The sequence below is a fragment of the Aphidius gifuensis genome, linkage group LG6 (assembly GCF_014905175.1).
Source record: "Aphidius gifuensis isolate YNYX2018 linkage group LG6, ASM1490517v1, whole genome shotgun sequence".
In the NCBI taxonomy this organism is placed as follows: Eukaryota; Metazoa; Arthropoda; class Insecta; order Hymenoptera; family Braconidae; genus Aphidius; species Aphidius gifuensis.
Window position 1 is genome coordinate 15,107,588 of NC_057793.1, and position 16,310 is coordinate 15,123,897.

At 28.4% G+C, this 16,310-nt stretch overlaps 1 protein-coding gene across 10 annotated transcripts in view; it reads right to left on the reverse strand.

Annotated features, from left to right (window-relative positions):
- The window catches only part of LOC122859542 (glutamate receptor ionotropic, NMDA 2B), a 414,324-nt gene that overhangs the window by 217,494 nt on the left and 180,520 nt on the right, over positions 1-16,310 (reverse strand). For 9 of the 10 annotated variants that reach the window (XR_006374357.1, XM_044163202.1, XM_044163197.1 and 6 more), the window contains 3 exons: positions 1,742-2,162; positions 1,300-1,483; positions 1,073-1,211 (listed from right to left, as the gene is read on the reverse strand). Coding sequence is in view for 9 of the 10 variants with exons in the window: in XM_044163202.1 (XP_044019137.1) it covers positions 1,073-1,211; positions 1,300-1,483; positions 1,742-2,162 (744 nt within the window). In the remaining variant the exon portion in view is untranslated. Of the gene's footprint in view, positions 1-1,072; positions 1,212-1,299; positions 1,484-1,741; positions 2,163-2,239; positions 2,350-16,310 lie in introns of those variants that run through there. The other variant, XM_044163203.1, reaches the window with a different exon arrangement.

Here is a 16,310-nt window from a genome sequence, read left to right on the forward strand (position 1 = left end):
CATGAAGGAATTTATTGGGTTACATTTGAAAGCATATTCATTGTTAGTTGAAGATGAGACTTGTGACAATAATATAAAATTTTACAAAAAAGCTGAAAAAATAAAAAAGTGATCAATGAAACCGATGACTTTTGAAAACTCTAAAAATTACATTAGAAATCATGTATAATATCACGAAAACAAAATTGAATCCGCTCTGAAAAACATCAAGTTTATACAATCACCACAAAAAAAAAAAGCTTTCAAAAAAAATGTCAAAATTATTAATTTAATGATTATCTATATATTTTTTTCCATAATATGTGGCCTGTAATTCTCAGAACTAAATTGACATTTCAATTATCGTAATTTATGAATGCAATAAAATCAATAATCGGAATGGCTGAGCCCGTCGTTGTAATCGGAAAGTCACAGGATCACGTTTTGCTAGGGGAAATAAGTTTAGGTCGTGTGAGTTAATATTGCATATTTCTTTTGTTTACTGCGTTGTTGTTATAAAATAAATGAAAGATTAAAAAAGTTTTTTTTCTATAATTTTCCATAGTCAACCCTAGTTCAGGTTGCCTGGTTTGATCTGACTAGAATCGGATCCAAACCCTAGAAAAATTCATGACATAGTAGGTCGTTCCTGGTCAGACTACCTGATCCGAATCAGTTTCAAAACCATTTTGGCTCAGAACCTTACTTTAATTTCTGCTCGGTTATTTCTCTGATTACTTGGATATAAATTGAGTTAGACAATATCTGTTGCAATGACCAGCATTTCTGAGATAGAGATACGTGATTCCTCTTTGATCTCGATGAAAGGTAAAAAAAGACTTAAACATTTTCATAGTCACGGAGGTCAATGACGTTGTAGCACAACAAGAAATCCACGCATTCCAAATACTTGAGTCTGTACTTTGATAGACGCTTGTTATTTTTTTTTTTGTTTATAAAATCAATAATACTATCTATAATACTTGTACAGGCAGGTTCTTGCAATCTGATTTGATATCAAAGTGCGTTCAATAAATTAACTTATAAAAAAAATCCGTTCAAGAAAAATTATTCAAGTTGACTAATAACGAACCTCTTCCCAAACGAGTTGTCTGCTGAATCCTGGACGAAGATTCATGATTTTCAATTCAGCGGCTTTTAACACTCCGTCTGGAGTAAATTGAATATGTGGTTTGCCTTGGTCTCCTTCAACGGAGACATTTTTAAGATATCTATAAAAACAAAAAATATTAGTTATAATTATTAAGATGAAATTTTGAAAAATATCTAACTTATAGAGCCTAAAAAAAATCAACGAACTTAAAAAATCGGTCTCCAGTGTTCCATCGTGACTCTCCAAGTCCTTCACAACTCAGTGCTGTATTCAAACTAAGGTTGACATTACGAGGATCATTCACAAAGTCCTCCACCCCATAGGCATAAACTTTTATTGCCGTTGCAATTTCGTTGACTAAGCTTGAACTGCTTGTATCAAAATGAACTCCTGCCCAGTTAGTGAAGTGAAATAGAAAATACATTGAGTAAAACATAAAATAAATCCGAGATCTTGAATCTTTATAGTCTCTACAACCATTAATAAAGTAAGGTGTTATAACAGTATTAAGTCAGTACACTTTTATTTTATCATCAACAAGTTATGTTAGACACAAAACAATCCGAACGTATCTGCTAACTCAAAAAAATTCATCCAAAAATATTAAAAAGACTAACGACCATCGATAATTCGACGTATTATTCTTACCCAACATCCCAACAGGAAAATGATTACCAACTGGTGTCTGTAAGTTTTCAATTACACTTTGGGTAACAACCCAGACGTAATTTTCACCAGTTATTTTTAAATCTCGTGCTGCAGTAAGAATATGTGTTGCTTCGTCTCTCGTTGCATAAAGTAGCATCACTCTGGACTCACTATTAACTAGTTCCATTAAATCTTGAAATTTTGTTACAAGTACTGAATTCAGTAAGGTGAATTTAAATGTATCTTGCATTTCTGTTATTCTTTCACGTACTGCTTGAATAAAATCATCATGCCCAGCAATTTGAGAAGTTACAATGCTGAATTGATGCCACTTGTACCGTTCAAGTATACTCAACATTGCTGCTGTCTGATGTTCTAATGATGGTGCTAACTGTAACTGCAGGCTACTTTGTGACGCTCTCTGTCATTAAATGAAATATTTTTTTTATTATTATTATGACAACAAATGCTTCTGATAGTTATAATTATTTCTCGTACTTTTTTGAGAAAGGAAGCATACCAGTTATACCGTAGAGATAAAATAAAAATTATCGAACAGTCCTTACAATCGTTTGTATGGCTTCCTTAAAAAAAAATTATGATTTCTCGCCGAGACGTCTCTTGTTTTTGGTACGATCCGAGACTCAAAAAAGAAAATATTTAAAAATATTCGAAAAGTCTTGCTAACAAAAAAAGTAAATTTCAGTGCGTCACGAGAATGTCATTTTCTCCAAGACATTTGAAAGACATTCTTAATAATAATATTTTATCAAGTGTTACGTATTGGTAATTAATTATCTAAAATGATTAATTAATAAACAATTTTTGTTAAATTTATGGGATAATAAAATATCGCGTAGTACTTAGAATTTTTTTTTTTCTATTTCTCATAATCACTTTTCATTTTCAGCAACATTTACATTTTTTAATATTTTGTTTATATTTTTTTTATATTATTTTTACTTAAATTTTTATTGTTCAAAAACGTAGTTCAAAGTTACCTTAGCAATCCGATATTTTACATCTGTTGACGTTAACATAAACTGCTAGCTAGTAGCTGAAGCAAAATTATAAACACTGAATAGCCTAGGAACTATAAAATACTATTGGTCAAAATAATCCCACTTCTGACACCAATTTTGTTACGTATTAAGTTGATAAATTAAAATTAATTATGAAATAACAAAAAACAAGAAGAATACGTAAATCAAAAATTTAAAAACAAAAATAATCAGAATAATTATAATAAATCAACTTGGTATTTCACGTTAATATTAAAAAATCCTCTTATCTTGTTATTCCCTACAGGGTAACGGGTTAGGAGGGAATGTGTAGTATTGTAGATGTACCTTGATGTTAGAATAATCCGAAACTATTATTGTTGAGAACGTGTCAATCTGGATGTTCGCCTGTTAAAGTTGGTGTTCTCGAATAATCCAAACGGTAAAATGAACTCGAAGCACAGAAAACAACACCCCGGAGAAATGTCACAGTCAATAATTTTTATATAGGATTAGGGAAGGTTAAATAATTTAGGAAATAATAATTTGTCACTGGGGATTGTTTTATGTTTTCACTTCACTGATAATATATATTATTTATTTGTTTGAAAATTAAATCTATTTTATTTATTTTTATTTTTAATTAAAATGTTTAACTGATTTTATTGTAATTTCTTTTTTAAATGATTTAGAACAAAAATTGATTTTAAATATAAATAGATGTTATTTAAACAAAAGTTGTCGCAAGAGTAAAGCTCCTTAAAATTGAAAAATAAAAATTCCCATCAAAATTATAATTAAAAGTCGGAACACCTTTGGCCAATAATATTTTATGGTTCCCAGGCTATTCTACGTTTATAATTTTGCTTTAGCTACTAGTTAGCAGTTTATGTCAACTTCAACGGATGTAAAAAAATGGACTGCTAGGGTAACTTCGAACTACGTCTTATCCTTATCCATTCATCTCAATTTCTCAAGAAGGACCATTTTTTGAAGTGAAACTTCTTTAGAATGGGCAGTAAAAAAAAAAAAAACAAAAGATGGATGCAACGAAAGTAACGGTATGAAGGTAAGTAATTTTAAATTATTTTTATTTATTTATTCCGTTGACAACGATACAAAAAAATTTGTTTAAAATTTTAGTTTCATGAAAGATTCAAGAGACAAAGGTGAATATTAAGGTTAAAACTTTTATTATATACGATATATAATTTATTATGTTATTTTTGATCAAATAATGAGTATTTAAAATTAATCTGTTAAATAAACAAATAATACACAAGATAATAGTTATTCAAGTGCTTGACATAATACGACAGCAACATCATAATCACAATACCAAACAACAATAAATAATATGTGGATGAAATGTGGTACCACGTGAACGTAAAGATAGTAAAGATGGTATTTTAGATTGTATAGGATTTTAAGAAACAATTAATGACATTGAAATATTAGCAGAAAAATGTGACAAATGTACTGGTAATCCTAAATCAGTAAAAATTAAAATACGACGAGGTGCTACACCAATGTCTGATAATTTTGATAAGACTTGTAATGGTGGCTATAATAATATTTTTAAACAAATAATAAGTATCTAAAATAAATCTGTTAAATAAACAATTAATACACAAGATAGAGGTTATTCAAGTGCTTGACATAATACGACAGCAACATCATAATCACAATACCAAACAACAATAAATAATATGTGAATAAAATGTGGTACCACGTGAACGTAAAGATAGCAAAGATGGTAATTTAGATTGTATAGGATTTCAAGAGACAATCAATGACACTGAAATATTATCAAAAACATCTGATAAATGTACTGGTAATCCTAAATCAGTAAAATTCAAAATAGGACCAGGTGCTATACCAATGTCTGGTAATTTTCATGAGACTTGTACTGGTAGTTGTAATAATATTTTAAATCAAATAATGAGTATTTGAAAGAAATCTGTTCAATAATCAAATAATACACAAGATAGTGGTTATTCAAGTGCTTGTGCTTGCCATGATCGAAATAAATTCAAGATCTTGAATGAATTTGTTAAGGACAAAAAAATGGAACAGATGATTAAATGTTGAATCATTCAATGAAACAACAACAACAGGAGTAAATAATAATTTAATAAATGATGTACCGAGTGGAAATCAAAATAACAATAACAACATTGATCATATATAAACAGCAGCAATCATAATAGAACAAATACATGGTGGCGGCGATGAAGCACCATCATGTGTTTGTGGTTAATTCGCTCATGAAAAAGATGTTTAAAAAATCGATCATTATTTGACATTAAATTTTTTTAACATCAAATAGTTCGTTTTGTTTTTTTTTTTTTTTTTTTACGGAGGCTAGGAGCCATAGGCTCAGCCGCAGTCTTGAATTAATCGGCGAAAAGAAAAAAACGCTCATAACTTACGAACTAACTAACCGAGAGACTTCGTACCAGGCTCAAAAGAAGCGCATTAAAAAACTCTATCGCCCACGTGATAGGTTTTTTGCTCTATTGATAATTTGATCAAAAAACTAAAATGTAAATTTTGAAAAAATTTTTTTTTCTTACTTAAAAATTTGTGGTGTCTAAACTTTCCATCAGAGAGTATTTATCACCAAAGGTTTTTTATTCGTGAATCTTTTCTGTTTTATATTTCATCATTCTTAAATTATTATTTATGTAACTTAAAATAGTACATACGTTTTCATGTGAAAATTTTACAAGTTATAAAAACGGCGCAATATATAAATCGACGCAAAATCATAGTAGAGACTTCGTATTAGGCTTAATTTTTGTGTCTCAAAAAACTCTATTGCCCGCTTTGCAAAATTCCCTTTCGTTTATAATAGTTTTTGAGAAAAAAAGAAAAAAACTATGAAATTAAACAAAAAAATTCTGATATTTAATTTTTTTTCTCGAAAACTGTTATTGAGAGAGAAAAAAACCCCTAATGCCGTTACTAGATTTTTTTGAGGCACATAATTTGAGCCTAATACGGACTTCGTATCTTGATTATAACAAAAGTTATGGCTCGCCGAAAAAAAACTTAAAAACGGCGCAATGAATAACTCAACGCGAAATCAAAAGAGAGACTTCGTATAAGGCTCATATTATTCGTCTCAAAAAACTCTATCGCCCGCTTAATGGGTTTTTTCCCCTATCTATAATAGTTTTTGAGAAAAAAAAAAAAAAAGTTCAAAATTTGACAAAAAATTCGGATATTTAATTTTCTTGCTCGAAAACTGTTAGGGCTTCATGCGGTACGAGACGAGACGAGATTCAGCGAGTCTCGGTCTCGGTCTCGCAGTTTTAGGATTTTAGGTCTCGGTCTCGGTCTCGTCTCGGTCTCGTCTCGCAAGTATCGCCGGGTCTCGCTTTTATACTAATATTTTTTCGTTAAGTAAAATATAAAAGAATAGAAACCAATTGGTTTATTTATATATTATTCAATCATTTAAATTGAATTAAATGATTGAATAATATATAATTATTTTATTAAAAATTTATATGAAATAAAAACAATTAATATTATATTATTCAATATTTTAAAATTAATATTGAATTATTTTAATTAATATTTTATATCAATAAAATTGATAAATTAAATCATACAAAATTATAACATAATTTAATAATTTTTAGAATTTCTAAAATAATATTTCCGAAAAAATATAAAAAGAAAGAATGTTCGAAGTTGAAACTTGAAATTTTAAAAATCAATGAAGTAGTTGGACAAAAGACTTTAGAAATTTCATAAACAAATAATAGATTTTTTTCTTTTTTTCTCTTCATTGATATGTATTTTTCCCTTTCCATGAAGTGAAATACTGCTTTTAAAATATCAGATACAAAAAATATCAGTTTAGGAAAATATAATTGGCGTAACTTTACAATTTTCATAGGTACATAAGGCTTGTAGATATCTCGTTGTCACTGTAGCGTCAATGTCTTACTGTGCAGTGTCTTACTGTGCAGTATTGTACTGCATAACAGTTCTTTTTTTCAATACGATTCGTTACGAGAAAGAAAAAAAAAAAAAAAAAATTCGATCTGAAATTTTCAAAGTCTCGCGATACCGGCGAGACTTTCAGTCGATACTCTCGGTCTCGGTATCGGTATCATTTTATTGACTGAAGGAGTTCTCGGTCTCGGTCTCGCGTCTCGCGAGACGACGTATGCGAGACGACGCATGCGAGACCGAGACTAGTCTTAAAGTCTTAAGTTTTAAACTGTTATTGAGAGAAAAAAAAACCGTAATGCCGTCACTAGATTTTTTTTAGGCGCATAATTTGAGCCTAATACGAATTCCCTATCTTGATTATAACAAAAGTTATGGCTCGCCGAAAAAAAAATAAAAAGAACGGACCTAAAAATGTCATCATAGAGTTGAAATAAAATGTTTATAAGGCTCCAAAAAAAGCTTTGAAAAACTCTATTGCCTTTCTTTTAAATATGAATAATGTTTTCGTTAATTAACGGTTAAAATATGTCTAAGCAATAAAAATAACAATGGCCCTAGCCGGAGTATTGAAAATTTTCAATTTTCAACAGGTAACGCTGGCCACATGACCCAACAAATGTTACCAGGTCTTTTTTTTTTATTCAAATATTGAAGAGATAGCTACTAAATTAAAATTAAATTTATTTCCATTATAATTTGTATTGATTTTATTTATATTTTTCAGGCTGTAACATGTCAGATTACGAGGCTGAAATTGACTCAATATTCAAAAATATTGAAAGCTTAAGTCATCTAAAGTTGATATATCGGGAAAATATTAAAAGATATCATCCCGACAAAAATCCTGAAGATAAAAGAGCAACTGAAAAAACTCAGTATTTCATGAATATATACATAAAACAGAATGAATGTATACATAAAATAGTAATAGAAGTGTTCAGCTGACTAGTGGTTCAATAAATAAATATTTATATAAAATTATATTCTGTGTTAAGTTTTTAAATTAGAATTTCATTTACATAGAACCTTTACATTTACACACATCTTTTTTTTTTTTCTAAATTTTTTTTTACAGAATAAGGTACACAATTTTGTTTCTTATAATTCCTTATAAGTTTTGGTATCCCTAGCTTCATCTAACACATTGAAAAGGTAACACATTGAGGAGAATTACAGGTTTCGCACCCTCAACAATTATCTTGAGCCGGCACTATTGTCAGGTGCCAATACTGCTAAATTTAATATTAAAATTAAGTAGTAAAATAATATAAAGAGTGATATCGATAGAACCCTAAAATTATGAGGATTCTTTCGATACTTCTCATGTTATAACTAAATAATTATGAATCAATACAACAATAAGTTGCAAAATAAATATATCATATGGTATCGAGAAAAATCCAAATCATTTCATCTATGTATTATTTTTATAAAACATAATCAGAATTAATTTAAGTAATGCGTTAAGGAACGACCAATCAGCGATAACCTGGAAACTCCGTACAATATTCAAAATAATTAACAGAACAAGTTAACTGATTTTATTCGCTAATAAAATCAAACTAAATTTTATGTTTATGATGAACCCAAATATACACTGAAATTAATTAACTAAATATTTTATAATTAATGAAGATCACGGAATCAGACTGGGTCGATAACCATAGAATCTAGTTAAAAAAAGATAGTCAAGTTCCCCAAGGTGCACCCTAAGTGTTCCGTAGGATTTTTATTTTTTTTTCTTGCTGTTTACAAAAATATTGTAAAAAAACAGTTTGTGACACTACATATCGTTAAATAAAAAAAAAAAATAAACGATCGAAAAATTTGAAAAAAATATCGTAGAGTCTACAGACGAAGTATCGTTGATTAAAACATTGCCGGAATTAATCGGTCAATATTTGGAATTGCGCCATGTCCAAAAATGGGCATATTAAATCTAATAAAGCCCAAAAAGTAAAAAAAAATATCATGTCTGTTTTTGGAAAAAAAAAACCTAAATTTGTGCGTACATCGACTAACTCGGTTCAGCGGTTCAAAAAATATTGTAAAAAAACAGATTGTGACACTACATATCGTTGAATAAAAAAAAAAATAAACGACCGAAAAATTTGAAAAAAATATTGTAGAGTCTACAGATGAAGCATCGTCAATTAAAAATGTTTTCAAGATATTTTTTGAATGCATTAAATTATGGTATTTGTAGAACGTAATAAAGGTCATTTGAGTTTTCGAATAATTAAAAAAAAAAATTACGGAAAAAAAAAAATATTATATCCAATTTTCGTTTTGAAACTGTAATTTACGTTGGTTCGAAAAATAGTGAAGTTTGTGTTAAAAATTGATGTTTATGTGCAGACTCGAACCTGTGCACGTTGATCTATCATCTGAAGTCCAGCGCAGTATTCTCTGAACCACGTTCAGCGGTACATGTTTTTTGAAAAAAGTTGTTATGAGTGTGATGTCTTTCCTTCGGCCAAATTTTTTTCGAATTCTACTTATTATTTTTTATAAAAATAAAAATACATAGCAATTTCGATAAAATCTATTAAATTTTATTGTGAATAAAAAGTTCTATAAATTATGTATGTTTAACTAAATATTAATTATATACAATATACACTGTCTCTTTAAAGTTATGCGTATCATAATCGTTTTTTTAATGCAGCTGCGCATTCATCCAGCGAATTTATGATTTAGCTCTATCTGGAGTTCGAATTTTGAGTTGAATAAAAAAACAAAAACAATTCAATCCATGGCGCGTAAACACACACGTGGTTTCAGACGCCATAATGATAATAATTATCGACGCTCGATTCTGATTAGTCAACTTAAAACGTTAATAACTCAGGCACAAAGCGTCGTAGACCCAGAATTTAAAAACATATACTAGTTAAAATTCCACGTACAATCTCGTGGTATACCTACCATGCGCAACTTATGAAACATCTTGTATAAAGAATAATACGATAAATATGGAAAATATATAAAAATATAGGAAAATATCAGAGAAAAATTACTGAATATAAAGGAAAATACGATGAATATGGGAACATATCGCGAAAATATCAGTAAACATTGAGGAAAATATAGAAAAATATAGCAAAATATCATGGAAAAATCACTGAATATAATGAAAAATACGATAAATATGGGAACATATTAATTATGTTACCCCCCCCCCCCCTAATATTCTAATGGAAATCTGAGAGAAAGTAAATTACGAGAAAAATAAAGAATAAAGAATGATTAAAATCTAAAAATATTGTAACGATGGAGAATAAAATAAATTTGTATTTACGAATTTTAATATACTAAACACTAAATTAAAATTCCCCCCGCAGGGCAGACACAGTTGCTTCAGCAACTGTCTCATCATCTTTTCTTAATTTTATGATGAATTTTTTGATATGTTAAACATCTTTAGGCGCGGGTTGGGTATGGAGTAAAAGGAAAAAAAAATAGAGTTTAGACATCGGTCCGGTAACGGATCTGGGCAGCAATCCATTTTCTGTCAGTCTACATTGCGCCTTGCAGCGCCAAGGTTATCGGTCGGTAACCGTTACCATCAGGCGTTCTGTAGTATAGATGAATTTAAATGCGAGTATTTATATATTTCTATTATTTATTATTATATATATATGCGCCCTTGTATATATTAATATACAAGTATTTTATTTGTATTTATTAGTTATACTTGCATTTGTTAGGCAAAGTAAAGTTCATATTGTACATATATATATACATGCATATGCAATTTATAAGATTAATATACCCATTATTATTGTTTATATAAAATAATGTTTCCTAAATTCAAAATATAATATTGAATTATTATACAATAATGATTTATTTATATTATTGACTAATTTTATGTTTTAAAAAAAGAGAAATAGACATTGATGTGGTAGTTTGGAAGAGAAAATTATTATTGTAATTGTACGATAATTTTACAATATAATTCATTTATACTTTTTTAATCAAAGTAAAAGAAAAATGGTATACTTGATAAATATTTATATTCATAATTATTATGTTTATTGTAGTGTATTAAAAAAGGTACTTTTTAGTTTGAAAAATAATTTTTAATTTAAACTAAAAAGTGCCTTTTTTAATAAGTATAATGTGATACGTATGAAAAAACACAGTGATATTCAAAGTTTCAATATCGATATTATTTGGATTCAACTACATATGATATTCCATCTGTCGATATTTATTGATTTTAAATTATTCAAGTTCGTTGAACATACTAAATGCGAGATAGTGTTTGTAGAATATAGTTTGGGAACTGAACTATCGAGGTGCTGTAATGTGTGTTACACGGCGTATAAGAGTGAAGACGTATTAATATAAATAAAAATAAAAAAATATTAATAAAACAAATACAAATCTCTCATATCGACACTTTCAGAGGATATTATCATAACCCAGACAACATGTTTTTATATTCGGTTTTTATAGAAGTTTTTTATTCGGTTATATATCGTATAGTTATGAGAATAATGATTTATTCTAAAATTTATTAATATCAAGCAATGAAGCTCGTCAAGGAGAAAAAAATGTTTCGATAATAATTGATAAATTTCAATATATATATTTTTTTTGCAAATATAATAATGGCTAATAATAAAACTCTTCAAGCAAAAAAGAACGTCAAAATAAAAATTTCGATTCATAGTCTCAATTATAGCTAAACACACAGTATCTACATAATTTTACCAGCTTAATTTTTCCGTCAGCTACATCTTTTTATAAGCTAAATTTTTCCTTAGCTATATTTTTTACTTAGTCTCAATTATAGCCAATCAAACAATACCTACATATTTTTACCAGCCAAAATATTTTACTTAGCTACATCTTTTCCTTAGCTCTATTATATTATCAATTACGAAACAAATTACCACCAATACCGATAGAAAAATATCGATAACTCGAAAAATATTCGGAATATATTAAAAACTTCATTTTTGAACTTTTTTTCTACTTGATGAGTTTTATCAATCGTTAATACAAAAATAGGAAAAAAAAATCGATAAATCGAAATTTCAAGATCATTGATTATTGAGAATTACTGAAAAACAATAATTGTATGAAAATAGAAAAAAAATAAATAAAAACAAACAATATTTTCATAAATGAATGAAACAAATTTGTTTGAATGTGTACTTATTATTATTATAAAAAAATGTAAATGAGTCATATTTAACGTGCTCCACTTCTTTTTTCATGAGGAAGTTTCTAACACGGTGTGCCTCACGTCTTGCTTTCTGTATTTCCAACCGTCAACTCCTTACAACTCATTTGCGACAGTCATGGATGTCGACTTTTGTAATACGTTCAAACTGTACCCGATTTCTATTATAGCCCAGGGAAACCATGAAAAATCTGGACAGTACAGCCGGCTTGCGCCTACCACTCGATACATGGCGTTGGTGGTCGGGTTCGAACCCGTGACCTCCCTGTCACAAAGCTCGAAACTTAACCGCAGTGCCATATCGTTGGCTTTTTTATTATTATTATATTAGACCTACAAATTCTGGCGAAAAAAATGCTCTTTTTGCAATATTAATTCACCCGAATGGATTAAGATTTGAAAACGTTTATGTCTATTCCAAATCGCTAAATCAACCAAAATAAAAAAATCATATATAACGAAAATTAGAATTTTCAATACTCCGTTGGGTTATGTGCAATTATTAGTGAGTGTAATTTTATTTTTTTTTAAATAAAATGCCATATTGGTTAGTCACAACACTACGAAATTTTATCATAAACATATTTCATCTGTGTGAGTGAGACGAACTAAGCAGGGCTGCCAACACTGTGCGTCAAATCTCCACAAAACATGATTTTGTTGGTTTCCAATGTAAATCGGGAAAAAAACAGCCACATTAAGTTTTTCTATTAGAATTCTAATAAGTCCGTGAGTTTTAAAGATATCGTTCTTAAAATAGCGGCTATTCAAAGATCAAAATAAAAGGAAACTTTTAATTAATCGGTGCAAATCGATCACGTTTACAGATAAAAAGTTATTTAATATTTAAAAAAAAAAAGAAAAAAAGGCTTTTCACATTTTTGGCTCTGGCAACTTTAATATTTATTTGAGAAAAAATCGAAAATATACAAATGAAAGAGATTGAAAATACGCTCTTTTGGTTCTAACACGAAGTATCTCTGACAATTACTTAAGAAATAAGACCGTTTTTCAATTTCCGGTCGACAAATCCAATACGTAGGTGACGCGAAGCGTCCCACCTACGTAAAGAAAATAATACAAATTATATAAATTAAGATGATTCCAATAAGCTTGTCAATCATCTTAAATTACTCGGAGCTTTATAAAAAGCTGACAATAATAGTCACGCTAATGGAATTCTTTCAATTATTACAGAATTAAGAGAAGCTGGTTCTATTTGTTGATAAATGTGTTCATTTAATCTTTAGTGAATAGTAATTAAGAGGAAATTGGCGTGGAATAATGTCTAGTGTTGATATATTCGAACGTCAATTATCAAATAAACGAAAATATTCTATTGAAGGAAAAAGTGAAGGCGATGCAATGAGAGGACCACCTGGAGAAGGTTTTAAATTTACAGAAGATGGAAATTATGACATTGCAGAAATAAAATTATGTCACATTGCCAATGCCCAAGACATGAATGATGCTGTTTCAAAAAAAAGTGCACTGACTACGATTAAAAATGGAACTAATAATCTTCTTAGAATAATGCAAGAAGATTGGCAAAAATATAATACTGAAGTCATTAGTGAACTGACAATCGGAGTGGACACATTGCAAAAAAGTGTTGAAAAATCACGTCGTAAATGAGATGAGTTGAGTACAGAAGTTGCAAGTATATCTCACTATTTGACAAAAATTTACATGTCGATTAAATAAAGGATTTTACAACAGTGAATTTAGGAATCTTATGAAAGAATATAATATGAATATGTACTCAACTTATAGTACTTTAAAAGTAAGTATAGTCGAAAGGTTTAATAGAACTCTAAGATTTACTTTTCAACGCAGTTATCAATGGTTGACTGTACTACATGAATTGATCAGCAATTATGTTAATACAAAGCACATAACTATAAAAATAAAACAAAAAAATTTAACTAAAAACAATGAAAAGGATATATTGAAGGGAATGTATCATATTAAAAATTTAATGTTCTGTGTCACATCAAAGTTGAAAAAAAATTTTAAATTGGTGATAAATTGCGAATAAGTAAATATAATTAAACTTTCGAATAAGGCTAGACTTCGAATTCGACAACTGAAATTTTTACAATCACAAAAATATTGAATACAATACCGATAACTTACAAGCTTGCTGATTATCAAAATAACAATGTTTAAAAAAGTTGTTATTCAAAAGAACTGAGTCCGAATGTATCATATGAATTTTATTATTCATGAGTCCAGTATGCTATCCAGATATATATCTTGGATATACATATATGATCATAACAAAAAAAAAATTCTAGTTTGTTTTACAAAAAAGAGTGTCAAGTATTCGAATTCGTTCAGCTATTGCATTTTTTTTAAACAAAAAGATGTGGTACCAAAAAAAGTCAAGAACTAAATATATTTCTAGTGCATATAATTAAATATTAACTGTTGACAAAATTTTAAACTTGACCCGACCTGCAGGTTCAATATATATTATATACAGATATGAAATTCAAATTGGGAAAAAAAGGTAAGGTCAAGTTTAAAATTTTGTCAACAGCGTCAACAGTTAAGACTTAATTATTTGCATTAAAAATATATTTAATTCTTGACTTTTTTTGGTACCACATCTTTTTGTATTAAAAAAATAAAATAGCTAAACGATTTCGAATACTTGACGCTTCTTTTTGTAAGGAATACTAGGTTTTTTTTCGTTATAATATCACATCTTTTTGTAAAGTTTTAATAATAATATATTTTTTTTTATACGCTGACGATGTATTTTATTATTTATTCTCATGGAGTTTTATAAGGAGGGTAATCTGTGACGTCACATTGTGTATTAGCTTTTACCATAGGCAGCTGTTGAAGCTCGCGGAATGGAGCAATCGGAGCAAACCAGTGCATATTATCACCAGTAACGGCGCTAGTAAGTCGAATGCACAAAGTCACATGTTGTTTTTGTTTATTTTTTTTCCATCAAGTTTAAGGAATTTTTTTTTTTTCGCGTTTATATATATACAATTAATTATAGTTGAATTAATTCTTCAATTAATTTTAGGTTTTAAGTTCAAATTATTTTTTTAATTATCAATTAATAATTATTTCAATTTTTCGATAAAATGTAGACTAAATGTCAACGATTTATTGATGTAACATCTGAAAAATCTAAATGTCGTATTTTTATCATCACAATCATAATCATCATGATTTTTAGGACAGTTGAATGTTGAGTTTAGAGATAGTTGTGAATAAATACTGTCATTATTGTTGTGATTTCCTTCTAAATAATAATATGAGTCTGAATTTGTTGTTACAATTTGTTGAAGCCTTAAATTTTTACCATTCAAAACATTTGATGATTCAGTAAAAATATTATTATTTTTTTTTGCCCAATACATTTAACGATTCAGACGTAAAAGTATTATTTGTATTAGTAAGAGTTGTACTGTGAAAACTATCGTCTATTTCACTATTTAAATTATCCAAATAATCTTTTGAAAATGGATTACTTCCAGACACATTAGTAAACATACTTATTTGCATCATTGATTCAGGTAAAATTTGTGAAACAGCCATTGCTAAACAATCACTAATGTCATCGTTACATTGTGAATATTTCAATCCTTTGTCAATTCATTATTGTTAATTTCGTTTTCATTAATTTTATCAATATCTGTTGCTGATGTATCTAAAAAATAATGGCCTTGATGTGTTCATAATTGTTGCATCCTCAAAATCAGGTGTTAAATTGATAAAAGAATTAAGACCATTTGATTGTGGCATATTTATAAATGCAACAAGACTTTCTAATATAATATTAAGAACGTGCCTGACACTGATGGTCTCAACATTGCCGACACATATTCTTTGTGTTTTTGATTTTTATTATTATTTTCATTATTTATTTTTATTGATGATTGTTCCAGGTCCAACTACAGATGTGTGTCAGTCCCAGACTGACCTGACTTTAATCCTTCTTATCCTAATATAAAAAGGACAAACATTATCGGTCTTCCGAACAATTGATTGGTCATTGTTTTTTTCTCACTTACTCTCATACAAATTTCTTTGTTTGCCTTTTTCTATTATTTTTTTATTTATTTCGTTAGAAACGGAAAAACAACAAAAAAAAGCGAGTAAACAAAATTTTTTTTGATATTTTTTTTTTTTAAATTGACATATTAAGCTAGCACAACTTTTTTAATAATTATTAGATCTTGATGCAATTGGGCTTAAAATTTTGTGCGAATTATGTGTTTTTTATGTGTGAAGAAATAAATTTGAAAGAAAATTTTTTTTAATATTTTTTATATTTTTTTTATAAATTGACATATTAAGCTAGCACAACTTTTTCAATAATCATCGGATCTTGATGCAATTGGGCTTAAAATTTTGTGCGAATTATGTTTTTCTTATG